The 15,185-nt window shown below is 42.2% G+C and overlaps 1 protein-coding gene and 1 pseudogene across 11 annotated transcripts in view; one reads left to right on the forward strand and one right to left on the reverse strand.

The window, feature by feature from the left end:
• Vsig1 (V-set and immunoglobulin domain containing 1) overlaps positions 1–15,185 on the forward strand; it is a 165,054-nt gene that overhangs the window by 62,856 nt on the left and 87,013 nt on the right. For 5 of the 11 annotated variants that reach the window (XM_050124025.1, XM_050124027.1, XM_050124026.1 and 2 more), the window contains one exon: positions 3,307–3,408. The exons of the other annotated variants lie outside the window; for them this stretch is intronic. In XM_050124025.1, coding sequence (XP_049979982.1) covers positions 3,307–3,408 — 102 coding nt within the window. The remainder of the gene's footprint in view (positions 1–3,306; positions 3,409–15,185) is intronic. 11 annotated transcript variants of the gene reach the window in all.
• LOC126489650 (DNA fragmentation factor subunit alpha-like) lies at positions 12,723–13,956 on the reverse strand (annotated as a pseudogene).

Consider the following 15,185-nt stretch of genomic DNA (forward strand, 5'->3'; position numbering starts at 1 on the left):
AGGTGCTCATAGGTTTGTGGATTAAAGTCAGGGTCTTCTATACGGTTCCATTGGTCGACTTCTCTGTTTTTCTGCCAATACCAAGCTGTTTTCAATACTGTAGCTCTGTAATAGAGTTTGAAGTCAGGGATGGTAATGCCTCCAGACGTTCCTTTATTGTATAAGATTGTTTTGGCTATCCTGGGTTTTTTTGTTTTTCCATATAAAGTTGATTATTGTCTTCTCCAGATCTGTGCAGAATTTTGATGGGGATTGCATTGAATCTATAGATTGCTTTAGGTAGAACAGTGTACCCAGTTTTATGTTGAGGTCTTTGATCCATTTAGAATTAATTTTTGTGCAGGGTAATAATCGTGGATCTATTTTGGTTCTTCTACATGCAGCCACCCAGTTTGACCAGTATCAGTAAAGGTTAGCAACTGACCTGCCATTTACACCTGCTGGGAGAGGGAAAATCAGTTTTCTCCAATAGCGATACTGGCTATAGCAACTACTCCAGAACAGATTTCATGTTAAGGAGTAGTTGGCCAACATATAAATCAACTCAACAGTTTTTTATGTGCTTTTACTTGGTTACAGTTTTTTTTGTTTTGTTTTGAATGTATTATTTTGTTTTGGGGGGAATTTTGTTGTATTGGGCTTTTGTTTTTTTGAGAAAGAACTTAAATTTTTGTAGTTAGGGATCTGGGATGATTTAGGACGGGAATAATATGGTCAAAGTATATTTAAATTTACAATTCTTTTATATAATAAAAAAGAATAGCTACAGATGTTGGATATGGGGCTAGATTTGAATGATGTTATCACAAGTTCTTCAAATTACAAGGCTGCCCTTAGGGACATTTATATAATAAAGATCAGCTGAACTGTGGGAGAAACCCCCTGTGTGCTGGAGACCTCACAAGGGGATTCTTTGGGAAGTTGAGGTAGGAAGTAGAATTCAAGAGAAGAAGCAGGGAGATTTGGTTCTCAAAAATTCAAAATAACTGTAATAACAGATTTTTTTGTTTTCTCTGGGTAGCTTGAGCACATACCATCTCACAAATGCTCTCTTCTTGCAAGTCAGACTTTAAAAGAGCTATTTGGTTTAGGCAATGCCCTTGGAGATACAGTGGCCCAACATCTTTGTGCAGGTCTGCTGCACAGAAAAGACGCCACTGAGAGTCTTGTGTAAGTTCTTGTCCTGGGCTTTTTCCTGGGCTTTAACCTTTGGGAGTCAGTTGGACTCTCTGCTGCCTTCCTTACTAGCTGCCCTATGTTTCCATTTCTCCAGGCTTTCTGAGTGTCCCTTTTCTGTTTTCTTTTGTGTTTATTTTTTATGTGTGCTGGTATTTTGCCTGCACGTATATCTGTGTGAGTGTGTAGGATCTCCTGGAACTCGAGTTACAAATGGTTGTGAGCTGCCATGTGGGTACTGGGAACTGAACCCAAGCCCTTTGAAAAGAGTAGCCAGTGATCCTAACTGCTGAGCCATCTCTCCAACCCTGGACTGTCCCCTTTCTGCAGCTTGTTGTAAGCATCTTGCCCGGGTCCTCATCTCTACCCAGAGCCTGGCAGTACTTCTGCTGCTAATTCATAATACCATTGGAGCTTTGAGACTAAAATGGATCTGTGAAGGATTCAAACAGCCTGGCAGTTACCAGATCTGACATGAGTATCAGGAACAGTATAGGCACAGATAGAGTTCATGATGTTACAGCAGCTGCTAAAATTAAGTTGTTTTTCTGTTTTTGTTTGTTTGTTTGTTGTCCTGGTGATTGAATCTCTAGAGGAAGCAGAGTGGGAGTGGGAGAGAGGAAGAGAGGGAGGGGCGGGAGGGAAGGGGGAGAGAGGGAGAAGAACCAGCTCCTGTGGAGGGAGTAAAGCATCCCTGACCTTGAATCTCTGCTGTTCCCTGCCCAAATGGTCTTTTTCACATGGCACTCAGAGTTTTTTCTAGTATTTTTTTTTTTTTTTTTTTTTTAGTATCTTTTTCTAAATGACTCCTAGAGTGTCCCGGAGCAGCCGAGACAATGACATCCTCTTCTCTATTATATATTGGCATGTTGTAGACCTGTTACCCGACCAGACTGTGTTGTCAGGATGTGTGCATTGCATTCTGTATTAACCACCATTGGAGAGACCTTGATCTCAGTGGTGATGCTTTAGGCGATGAGCGTATGCAGGTCCTGTATGAAGGATTGAAACACCTCCACTGTAAACTACAGTTCTTGTGATGAGTACCAGGAGAGGCTGTGTTCTAGGCTGCATATAGGAAACTTGGGATAAAATTAAGTTCTCTTTTTTTTCTTCCAGGATTAGGGAGGTCGGTTGAGACAGTCTTGCCACAAACACCAGGCTGACTTTGGATTTGGTATCAATCCATCTGCCTCTGCTTCCTGAGTACTGGGATTAAGATATATATCATCATGCCTAGTGAAGTTGATTTCCTTCTTTTTTTAAATGTTTAACATTTTGATTGCAAAGGCACAGAAGGAAGATACTTTGAAGTTAAAGACAAGCTGTTTCTATGTGGAATTGGAAATAATTGCAGGGAAATAATGTTCTTATGAGGTATATTTACATATTTGTAATATTTGATGTTTGAATAGTTATGTCACCAAAATGGATGCACAAATAATTCAGTTTACAACAAATGTTTGATGACTATAAAGTTCAAATCGGGATACATTGTTTCTAAATTTATAAGAACTCTAGAACTTTCTAAATATTGACTAAACTTTGAAAAGTAATTGGAGGATTTTAATCTGTGCAATAACTTGGTCAATGTATGGAGAATTGGTACGATGAATTGCTGGGTGATATACTAGGAAATTTTATGAAGTGTACCCATTACATGAATTTTCTAATGATTTCTAAGAGTTGAGCATCTGGTGACACCTGTAAGGTTTCTCACCGGCATAGATTCTGTGGTGATCTTGATTTGTGTGATGGGAAAAGGACTTGCCACATTATTGACATGTGTGTCTTGTCTTTGGGATGAATTCTCTTATGCCTAGTGAGGCAGGAGCATCTGTTGAAGCACTTTCCACATTCCTTGGAGTTGGATTGCCTCTCTTTATTTTGATTGCTTATATAATGCTTTTCTCACCTCTGGTCATGAAATATACCTGATACCAAAATCTGGATAGAATCTTGTATGTCTCCTGTGTAAATAGGTCTTGTGTTTGATGGGAACACAGAATGACTTCGCCATGGCCCCAGGTGGCAAGCAGGCCTCCACCATTGGCACACTCCTCACCCGCTCCATTTCTTCCTTTCTGTCCTTCAATAGCACATGGCTCATTCTGGTTTTCTTTCTCCAAGTCTTCACCACATACTGCCTTATAATAAGGCTCACATGCCCAGTGCCACAAGGTGCCAGATGTCTCCCCATTGGCCTAAGAACCCCGACCGGCTCGTCCCTGTGTGAGTAGAACTGCATCAGGCGAAGGCAGCTGTCTTCCCACCTTGTTTTCTTTCTTGAATCTCTGATCTTTCACAAGTTGGTAGATTGTCATCTTACAGATACTTGTGGTGGTGCTCTTTCCTCTGTCCTCAGCAGAAGTGAAAACCTAATACTCCTAGACTTAAGTGAAAATGACTTCAAGGATTTTAGAGTACAAAGGCCGTGTGATGCACTGATTTGTCCAGTGTGTAAGCTTGAGACATTCTAGTAACTCATTGTTATGGGCAAAGTGGGAAGGCAGGCAACAGGATAGCCATGTTGGATTTTGTAAGAAAAGCTGCAGGTAAAAAACGGAGCTGATTGGTGGTGGCGCTTGCCTTTAATCCAGCACTTGGGAGAAAGAGACAGATCTTTGTGAGTTCAAGGCCATCCTGGTCTACAGAGCTAGTTCTAGGATAGCTATGGCTCTTACAAAGAGAAACCCGGTCTTGAAAAAAAGGAGAAATTTAGGGCAGGCTAAACCTAGGCAAAATGGCAAAGTAAATGAAATTACCAATAGACTCCTGCTTTCTTTAGATATGAACAGGAGCAGAAGCAGGTAATAGGCAGCTTGTCTCTCGTTGCTAAGAGAAATCCTATAGTAGAAAAGGAACATGGGACCTGGGTCTTGCTAGGTTTGGCTCAAATTCTAGATCTATTATTGACTATGTAATCAAGATAACTTAATCTCTCTGAGCTTTAGTATCCTTACTTGTTAAATGAAGACAATACTGCTTCCTGACTACTTGAAGTCAATATGAGGCTTGAATTGAAAACTCAATTGTGAATGTCCCTAGTATGTATATGTAACACGTAGGAGATTCTACATGTTAATCCAATTGCATTTCTATTACTTATACCTGCTAGTGTACTAATGCTACCATTTTGAGTATCTTTGAATCTCAAGGGGGATGAAAATGTCCTGGTGTGACTTCAGGTAGTGGAGATCTCAGCCTTCTGTGATCCATCTGCCAGCTCAGCAGGCCGACATGGCACACACAGTCATTTTTAATCACAATACAGCTATGCTCCATTGGCAGCTTACCAGTGGCCAGGTGGCCATTTGTTTCTTTTACAGACCAGTACACGGAATGGAAAGTAAAGGCTTAGTGTAAGAAGTCCGTAGTCGAAAGCCGCTTTGATAGATTGAAGCAGGACTGAATTCAGCATAAAGACCTGATTGCAAGCCTGCAACAGAAATTGCTGCTCTGCTAACAAAGTGGTGTCTTTTGGTTTCAAAAGCTCGAGAGTGCTTATTACCAGCCAGAGAGAGGGAACTGTGCATAATGTGATTAAGTCTTGAAGCCTAGGGACTTCTGTAGTAGTGTTTTAATAGAAATGTGAATGGAATATTTATCGTCGATATTGATATAACCCTTACTGCTTCTTTAAATGTAGAGTAGCCTAACAGTGACGTCACCCTACAGCTTGTGTGCTACAATAAAGGTTCTAAATAACAGCAAGGAGAAATTGCTTTGTTGGGATGGAATGCCATTATGTGTTTCTGTGTAAACTGCGGTGCCGTTTCTTACTTCACTTGTGCTTTGTCTTTTAACAAGCATGCTTCTACTGTATTTCAGGCTGACTTCTCAACCTTTATAATCGGGCACACAGTGAGGGCAGAGCAGTGTGCAATAATGTTGAATGCAAAATGAAGGATCACACAGAGTAGCTATAATTTTCTGACCTCAAATTTTGAGCATTAGAATATATATAGCAGAGCTGAAATCAGTAGAAGGATACATAATTATCCAAATAGGTGAGAAAAAGATATGGATTGTTTAAAATGATTGGCTGGAGTCAATCCAGGAGTACCCATTCTAGAGGATAATTCTGTGGGAAAGGGATTTTTATGAGCAGTTGATCAGGGTCTGAATCTTACTCTTCAAACTGTATTTTTCTCTGTAAATATACTAGTACAAATCATTAGGAAGTACTTAGAAAGAGGTCCATTAGTAATGAGGGTATCTAGGGGAAAGACAAGAAAACAGATGGTGTTCAGTAAATGTTAACTAAGTTAGTCAAAGTGGCTCACACCTGTAATCACAGCACTCAGAAGCTCAGGCAGGAAGATTGCAAGTTCAAGCCCAGCCTAGGCTCCATAGTGAGATCCTAACAACAGAAAGGTTAGGTATCTAGTTGACATTCCAGCATGGCTAGGTGAAGGGCTCCAAGACCCTATGCGTAGGTGAAGAGCTATGGGAGTCAGAGACTGCTAAGGGAGAGGGAGGGTCAGTTTCCTTCAGAGACTAGCCCTCGAGTAAGTTGTCTGTGCCTAAGTAGTCAGCCCGACATACACATATAGAGAATGAGAATATGGATTTAAGAAGGACTGGGGGTACAGGAAGACCTAGAATGGGGAAGGAGGGGAGAGGTGACAAAAATACATTATACTCACATATGAAATTATAAAAAAAAACTAAAAATGGGAAAAATGTAAAAGGCTAAATATTTACAAAGTTAAGATTGTATCCTCATAATGACAAAGGTCACATTAAGTCAAACATTTCTATAGGATTGGAAGAGAGGATGTGTTATGTGGGTTGGGCCTAGAGGTTGGAAATGGCTTAATGGAATAAAGTCAGGTGGGCAGAGGGGTCTGGACTGATGTACAGGGTATGTGTCCTGGTCCAAGCCTGGAGTGTTAGGAGGAGATCTGGTGGGCGGCAAGGCTGGATGTGGCACGAGACGGGCCTGACAAAGCCTAGGGGTTAGTTGGACTAGGCCAGGGTACTGAATGTGGAGCCAGACTAGAACTGATGGGTTGGGAGGGAACAGAGAGAGGAGGATTGGCCATTGGGCTAGGTCCTGGAGAAGGAAGTGCAGGATAGGGTTGGGTAGAGAAGTTGCACGTGGCATGGATCATTTTTATTTGAAACGGGGTCTCGCACTATATACTCCTCCTAGTTACCCTGGAACTCATTTCAGTCCTCTGCATCAGCTTCTCAAGTGAGCCACCACACCAAGTTAGAAGGCCCATTGCCCAGAAGTTTATAGGGGAAAAAAGACATGTGAAGTCATAGTATAGGATTGGAGAAAGCAGGTAATTTGTATCTATCATTTTGCCTTGTTTTAAACTAGATACATTTGTAGAGCAAGAAGTAGAAATGGGGCAGCTTCCTGAATCCAATGGGCTAGTGGCACAGGTTATTAGACAAGGCAGGGAGGGAACACCAATTTTGTCATTTTGAAAAATTAATTTTTATTTGCCAGTTTTATGCATGTGTATAATGAATTTTAGTCCTTGTCCCATTAAACTGTCTCATCTCCCATTCTCCCACTAAAGCACTTAGTTCCTACAAATTTACTTCCTACTTTCATGGTTTGTGCGTGACCCTCTGAGGTTAATAGGCTTGCCTGCATGAGTAAAGGTGGAAGGTGGTTAAGCAATTTATGAGTAGTTGCATAACTGAAGTGACCCCCCCCTTCCCTCTGCCACCCTTCCCTGTTAGGAGTCCCTCAGTGAAGAGCTGTGGCCTGATGAGCCCTTCCCCTTGGCATGATGAAATGTGTGGGGTCCTTGTGTAGGTGGCCACAGCTGCAGTGAGCTCCTGGGTGTGCTGATCATCGTCCTCTGACTCTGGCGTCTGTCCTTTATTTTCCTACCTTCTCTGTGATATTCTCTGAGCCTTGCAGCATGGAGGGTGTGTGTGTGTGTCTCTGTGTGTCCCATTTAGAGCCTAATACTCCACAGTCACAGGAACTTATTTTTTTGCACTTTGATCAGATCCAATGTGAGTCTTTTTATTACTTGCCATTAACTGCAAAGAGAAGCTTTTCAGATAAGGACTAAGAGCTACACTTACATATAGGTATGAAGACGTATATTTAGATGACAATGTGATTCTATGTCAGTTTAACAAACCAATATTAGTAGGTTCTTCCCTAGGGCCCAGGCCCTCCCCAGTCATGAGTTCTTGGCTAGGTTTACAGTCCCAGCATCCCCACCTGTGGATTGTGCGTTAATCAATCAGAAAATGTATGGTTACTCCTAAAATAGCCATGCCACTATTGAACCAATGGGCATACCTAACCAGATGGGTCATTATTGGAGTTTGCATTGGTTTGTTGCTGGGCAGAACTGCTTATGGCACCTTCCAACACTGCAAAAGCTAGCCAGCATAAAGGAAGCCTCCAAATCAGTACCAGTGTGTGGTGTCTTCAGCAATAAGGTCTTGCCATTGAATTCTGCGGGGCAACACAGGACAGCAAACAGAAATAGCTTGCATTATTTGGGAAGGGGTCTAAGGAACCCTCCTCTCAAACCATTTTATCCTTTTTGTTTGTTTGTTTGGTTTTGGTTTTTCGAGACAGGGTTTCTCTGTAGCTTTGGAGCCTGTCCTGGAACTAGCTCTTGTAGACCAGGCTGGCCTCATACTCACAGAGATCCTTCTGCGTCTGCCTCCCAAGTGCTGGAATTAAAGGCGTGCGCCACCACTGCCCGGCTCCATTTTATCTTTTGAGACTCAAGGGAATGGGGAAACATTATACCTTATACTTAAAGAGTAGAAAAGCTAACTGAGCGATAGTGGCATATGTCTTTAATACCAGCACTCGGGAAGCAGAGGCAGGTGGATCTCAGTGAGTTCGAAGCCAGCCTGATCTACAAAGCAAGTTCCAGGACAGCCAGGGAAGGGCTATTACAAAAGAGAAACCTTGTCTTTAAAATTGAAAACAAAAAATATTAGAAAAGCTACTACAGGCATCTGTTGCCGTAACAGAAGATTTTTTTTTCTTTTTCACGGCAATGACACGGATCATTTACATACAGATACATTTAGTAAGACAGAAGCTTTAAAAATGAGTAAGCCTGGACTCCACTGGTAGTTTTCAAGGAGAGCCCCAGAGCTGACTGCATGAAGACTTTTTCCATCTTGAATCATCCCTAAAACTTGCAGAGTATTATTTTCCAAATGTGTTAAATTTTGTGGAGGATACAAATATGAAATAAGCCCCTGCGATTGCTGTTTCTTCTATAAATCCATCCGTCCACTAGATAGGATGCAGCAGGCAGAGGCACCTTAATGCAAATAGCCCCAGCAATATTCCATACACATAGTACAATATGTCTTTTATTCTGTCATAAGAGCCTTCTAATCTAGAAAGATGGTATTCAGGGGAATTGTGATTAGCAACACTGTCAGATAGACTTTTCAACACCCAAACCATGCAGAGAAACAACAGAATCTCTCTCCCCCCTCCCTCTCCCTCTCCCTCTCTCCCTCTCCCTCTCTGAAATTAGAGAGAATATACATGTTTTATCTTATGGTGATGATTTTACGTAAATTTATAATTCATAATGAAGGAAAGGTTTTATGAAGGAGGTATAGTATTTACTGGGCCCGTATAGAAAGAATAAGCTTGAAATTAGTGAAGATATAATGGCTAGGGAATGGCTCTCTGTTAAAGTACTTGACTAGCATGTTCAAGGCCCTAGGTTTTTCTCCCTTGTGACACACATACATGAATGAACTCACATTATATACACGTGTGCAGGCACAGTGACTTTAAGAATACAGGATTACATGGATGTATTTGATTAGTTCTCCAAAACAGTAAAGAGGGAAATAATTTGCATTATAATTTCATCAACTGTCATAGTTCACTCCAGACCCCTTAAGAGAGCTCTTCACTTCCCCACGTCAACAACCTTCTTGAACTTTTAATTACTCTCAAGTATGATTGTATTTGTACATGGATTCCTAAGACTGGTTCATTACTGACAGCATCTTTCTTAGCCCAATATCAATCTTTATAAGCCAGTTTCTATCCTTTAATTTCCACACAGTATTAGATAAGACAATGGAGAAAATGCCTGGTAGGTAAGGAAAATAGCACAAAGTCAGAAAAATCAGAATGAATACGGTGTGCATCACCAGAAAGTAAGATGAACTACTGAAACTTAGAATTCTACCTGGAAGCTATTTAACTCATTTTGTGATCATGATAAAGTCCCTTTGGATTCCTGGAACCTCAGGTTTGTGACTTTAACTTCGTAGGCATTTTTTCCACTTGCTGCCCTCTTTATAGTTCTTGAGGCTCTGAACTCCTAGATTTCCTGGCTATTCTAGAGGTGGTGCTACTCTGCCTCTAAACTCTGTGCATGCCAAAGGCAACGAGCTTCTGGAAGAGATTACACTTGTCCTTAGCCAGTATTGTGCATCATTCCCAGCTGTCTTGGAAGATGGTAACTCTCAGTAAGGAGACCACAATTGTCCTGAGAATTATTTTTGTAGTCTGCCCCACCTTCTTCCAGCTCTTCATTCTTTTTCACTACTTAACACATATTGAATGTTTATTATGTGTCAAATTTTGTGGTGTTTTTCAAAGATGAATTTGCTGTTTTCTGAGTATTTCTCCTATTGTATTCTCTACTACTGATGTGGGATTACCCTCTGTATGCTGTGAATGTGTTTTATTACCATTGGTTAATAAAGAAGCTGCTTTGGCCTATGGCAAGGCAGAATAGAGCTAGGCAGGAAAACAAATGAAGGGGAAAAGAAGGCAGAGTTGGGTAGATGCCATGTAGCTGCTGAAGGAGAAAGGCACCAGGATCTTACTGAGAACCCACAGCCTTGTGGCGATATTAGATTAATAGAAATGGGTTAATTCAAGATATAAGAGCTATCTAGGAATATGCCTGAGCCACTGGCCAAACAGTGTTGTAACTAATATAGTTTCTGTGTGATTATTCAGGTGTGGGTGGCTGGGAAACAAAGGCACAGTCTCCATCTTACAACTACCTTTGTCTTTTGGTAAGAGTCTGACAAAACAAGTCACATTAGGAACTCAAACAGCATAGGCACATGACTGTAACTCCAACACTTGAAAGGTGAAGACAAGAAGGCCAGCCTGGGTTACATAGCATGTTCAAGGACAGCCCAGACTACATGAAACCATGTCTTTGAATGAAAGTCCTCGGGGGTATAAACTTAAGCGAATAATTTCAAAACTGTGTATGTAGATATGCATATATTCAATTTGTCTGTAAAATTGTGTACATTTCACCCCCCAAATTAATGGAATATAAAACTGCTAAGAGTGGTTATTCCTTTGACAAGTATGGGAATAGAGAGAACGGTTCTTTGTAATACTTAATGTTCTACTTAATGTTTTGTGCCTTCTGAAGGCATTACTTTTGTAATTAATAGACTTGATGTTAAAGACAAATCTCAAGGCTGGAGACTTAGCTCAGTGGTAGAGGTCTTTTGTAACGTATGCAGGCCTTGAGGTGAATCCCCAGCACTGAAATAAAATATACGTAAATCCAGCCATGCAGCAGAGTTCTTTCTTCTTACCCCATTCTCTCTCTTTCCATCTTTTTCTGCTCCTTATTCTTCCTCCTCTTACCTTTGTCTTTTATTTTTTTCTTTAATTTATTTTTTCATATATTCATTTGTACATTGGGGGAGACATGCATGATGTATTGTGGAGGTCAGAGGACAAGTTGTGGGGATAGCTTCTCTCCTAGCATGGGGCTTGAACTTAGCTCATCAGGCTCCCTAGCAAGTACATTTACACAATGATCCACAATTTTAAATATGTTGTATTTTTATTTTTAATTAGAAATGTGCTTGTTTCATGGCTGTTATGTGCATGCAGTTGCTTGCAAAGGCCAGAAGAGGGCAATGGGCCCCTGGAGCTAGAGTTACAGACAGTGATGAGGCAAGCATTGTGGGTGGTAGGAACCAAGCTTGGCTCCTCTGAAAGAGCAAGAATTCTTAACCTATGATCCATCTCTCCAGCTCCCCACAGAACCATTTTGCAGGTCTGAAAGGACAGAGGAGAAGAATCACAATGTTGTGAAAAGACATATGCCAAGTCGAACACAGCGTCTTCCACATGGCTGGCTCCTCATAGGGTGGGGAAGCAGAGGCTCATCTAAAAGAAAGGGGATGGTGATGGAACCACACTGTCAGTTCTATCCACCAGATGAGCCACAACCCTCACAAGCCACAAACCAAGTTGCAAATACTGCACAGAGAGTGGCTTTGGTAGCCTGAGTCATCCATGGAGAAGCAGACCTTGATGCAAATGGTTGTGGCTTGAAAGGAAATCTAGCATTTACAACTGAGCTACCCTTGGGGGGACTCACTCAGAACAGGGAACAATCAAAAGTCAAGTCTGATCAGCTCACCACAGTTCTGTGATAAAGGAAATCCCTGGGAGGCAATTGTGGGGCACAGAAAGGCTGCACACTGGCATGCTAAGTTTAGGCTGGCAGGAGGGTTGGCTGGGCAGTAAAGTGTACAGAGACAGCTAGCTGTGCTCTTGGTTATGTGGAAGCCAAGCTCATGAATTAAGAGTGAATATGGGACTTAATATCCCCGACCCTCAGGTTAGTGAGCGGGACAGCTTCTGAAACCACCTATCTGCCACGGAATTCACTTTGGTAGTGAACTCCAAGAACTAAATAGCCACTGGACCACTTAACACCCACAGCCTCATCCCTCCAACAGGTTACTAATATTTAGTGGATTTTGAAAATAAAATGATAGGCCTGCCTGTCTAGACATCAGTTCTGTGGAAGGTTCTCTCACTCCCAAGGCACTTCTACACTTAACCACAGGAGGCATGAGCTGTGGAGTCTCAAGGTGGGAGAACCTTCCCAGCCTGCAGACTACAAAGCTGAGGGTAGCTAGCAGAGGCTCCTGGTGTAAAAAGAAGGGGAATTATTAAACTGGCGATAGCTCTGGCAAACATCAGACATGTTTGTCATACAGTCCCAGCACCAACATAACCCAAAGGAAAGCCACGAGTTTATGTCCCATGAACATCCCCACCCCTTACTACATATACTTGGGGGGTCTGCAATTTTTAAGATCCCAGAAAGAAGCTTCTCCAAAATTTTTCAGTTTTTTTTAAATTTTGCTTATATGTGTGCATATATATGTATATCTGTGTCTATGTAACTGTAGGAACATGTGTGCATCTGTGTCTATATAAATGTAGGAACATGTATGTATATCTGTGTCTATGTAAATGTAGGAACATGTGTGCATGTATGTATATCTGTGTCTATGTAAATGTACGAATATGTGTGTTGCTGTGCCCTTATAGACCAGAAGAGTGTGTCTCATCCCTTGGAGCTGGAGTTGCAAGTGTTTGTGAAACACCAGACATGATACTGGGATCTAAATTCTTGCTCTGCCCTCATGATTAACAGCAAGGTGCCCTCTTAACTGCTGAGCCATTTCTGTAGACCCCTTTTATTCTTTTTATGTCTTGTATTTCCCCCTTTATATTTACTGCTTTTCACTCTGTCATTTTTAAGACATATTTTTTTTCAGGGAGCACACCAGGAATATTTATTAGTAAGAAATATCCTCAGGGGACCACGCCCTACAAGCAAGGTGATTGGCTGGGGGGCTTCCCCTACATAGAAGGACATGTGTGGACTGGAGCGGCCTTTCTGGAGGGCGTGGCCACCTCTGCTACAACAGCATCCTGGAAGGCAGGAGGTAGAGCAGCGCAGAGGCAGTACAGTGGGAAGGGAGGTTGTTCACTGCTAACAAAACCAAGGGCTTCCTCAGCAAAGCGTGCTTCAGGTGGAGCTACTTGGGGTCTTGTCTGGCGCGTTTGGGGCTCTGCTGTTCCTCAGGCAGTGGATCCTCCTCACCGAGACATTCCTGAGGGAATGCAACCTCTGCACTTGCTGCAGGTGCAGGGCGAGCTCCTTGCTGCAGGCCCGCTGGACTGTCTCTGCTTTCTTTATGTCCCCGTTCAAGGCAACAGCCAGGGCTCTGGGGTCCTTCTTGGAGACCAGCTCCAAATCCTGATTAGATAAGCACAGCTCTCGGGCAGGCTTCTCCTTCAGCACAGTGAGGACCTGTAAGTGCCATTTCAGAAGCCGTCTCTTTGCTGATGCCCGTGTCCACCGCACCCACGTCTCCACCGAGGGCGGCTTTGGGCTCTTCCTGGTTGGAGAAGATGGCGCCCTCCTTAGCCTAGAGATACAGTTCTAGCATCTGCTTCAACTGGCGGGTCTCCTCTCCCGTCAAGCTCCCGCTGGAGCGCGTTCTGGACCCTTTGGACAGTGTCACAGCTTTGGCAAAGCTCCTGAGCCAGTTCTGAACACGGGATGTCAATGAGCACTTGGAGGTCCTCTTCTGAGAGCAGGATGAGTTTGGACAGGTCCTTTTTCAGCATCCTGGCCAAATCCTTCCACTTCACCCTGGTTCCACTGTCTCATCGGCATCAATGGACTCTTGGGAAACCCAGGCTGAGTTGTTATACACCCCCTTCTCATTACAGGCCAATGCCACAAACTTGGTATTGGAAGGGAGATAAAGGAAGTAGTCGTCATCGTCCACTATTGAATTGTTCTCTGCCAGGGCCAGGGTGACTGGTGTCAGGGACTCATCAATGGCCAGTACTTTGCAAGCTTTGCGCCTCAGCTCCTCGAGGCAGGAGGCCGCCACGCCTTACTGATCGGTGGTTGTGTTTGCACACGGCTTGGCGCAGCAGACACGGCTTGAGAGGCTGGATATCGTCCGGGTCCGGGTGCTGGCTCCCTGCGACAGCGCCATCCTAGTGCATTTTAGGGCACTACTGGAGTCCTGTGGTTTCTGGAATGTTTTCATCTTGGTCAGCGTTCTTCTTCTTCTCCGCTGCATGTTCTTCTTCTTCTCGGAGACGAAAGGAGGACGCAAGACACAACAAAACCCACTTGGCGAGGTTTATTGCAGCGTGCGCTACAGTGAAGGGAGAGAAGGGGAAAGAGCAAGACATATTTTTTTTAGTGTACATTGACGTCTCTCCTGCCTGAAACTGGAGTTACAGACAGTTGTGAGCTGCCATGTAGGTGCTGGGATTGAACCCCAGTCCCCTGGAATAGCCAGTGCTCTTAACCACTGAACCATCTCTCTAAGCCCCACTTTGTCCTCTTTTTGAAAATACTTGTTTTGACTTTTTATTCCCCATTATGCATTTATCTACTTTTGTTTACACCCTTTTTGATTATTAGACAGATTGTCTTTCTCGGCTGCTATCTGTGTTTCCCCCTCCACTTTTCCTTTCTATTGTATTATGAGTCATATCTTGACTTTATCTTGTTGTTTTAAAGCTTTTATCTTCCTACCTTTTATTCATTTACCCAATTTTGATCAAAAACTTCTTTAATATTGGGGAATTTTTCTATTTACCTTTTTAATTTCCATTTTGTAATCTCATCTTCCCCTTTATTATAATAATTTTCTCTACTCTTCTTTTTAGCTTTCATTTATTTAACCCTGTACCCCTTTTTCTTCTTCCTGCGCCTTCCCTTTATCTCATCCACTCACTCTTTCTACATTTAACCTGAATAATTTTAACTTCATAGTACACTACATTAGTTATATTGTTTTCATTTTATGGTCATTGTGGATGTAATGAATTTAATAAATTAAGAACATTTTTATATCTTTTATGGTTTGGTATCATTGCCATCACAGGAGTTTTTTATTTTCTCTGAGTGGTGCTGGGGATTAAGCACTAAAGACAAGGGTACCCACTAAGAAGATCCCCCAAATAAAGCTGAAAGATAGATCCAAACCAAAATATACCCAAATTGTAACATAGAAATACTAGGAACATGAAAAATTAAAGCAATATAACTCATTGAAAATACCATAAATCCTCAACTGTTGAATTCAAATGAATTGAAATGAGTAAAATATGAAATGAAGGGTTTTTTTGGGGGGGGAGGAGAGATTTATTATATATATTTTGTTAATATAATTTTTTATTGAAAAAGATTTGCACCTCCTCCCCGCCTCCC

Source organism: Alexandromys fortis, unplaced genomic scaffold, assembly GCF_014885135.2.
Source record: "Alexandromys fortis isolate MF-2015 unplaced genomic scaffold, M_Fortis_MF-2015_v1.1 scaffold_195, whole genome shotgun sequence".
In the NCBI taxonomy this organism is placed as follows: domain Eukaryota; kingdom Metazoa; phylum Chordata; class Mammalia; order Rodentia; family Cricetidae; genus Alexandromys; species Alexandromys fortis.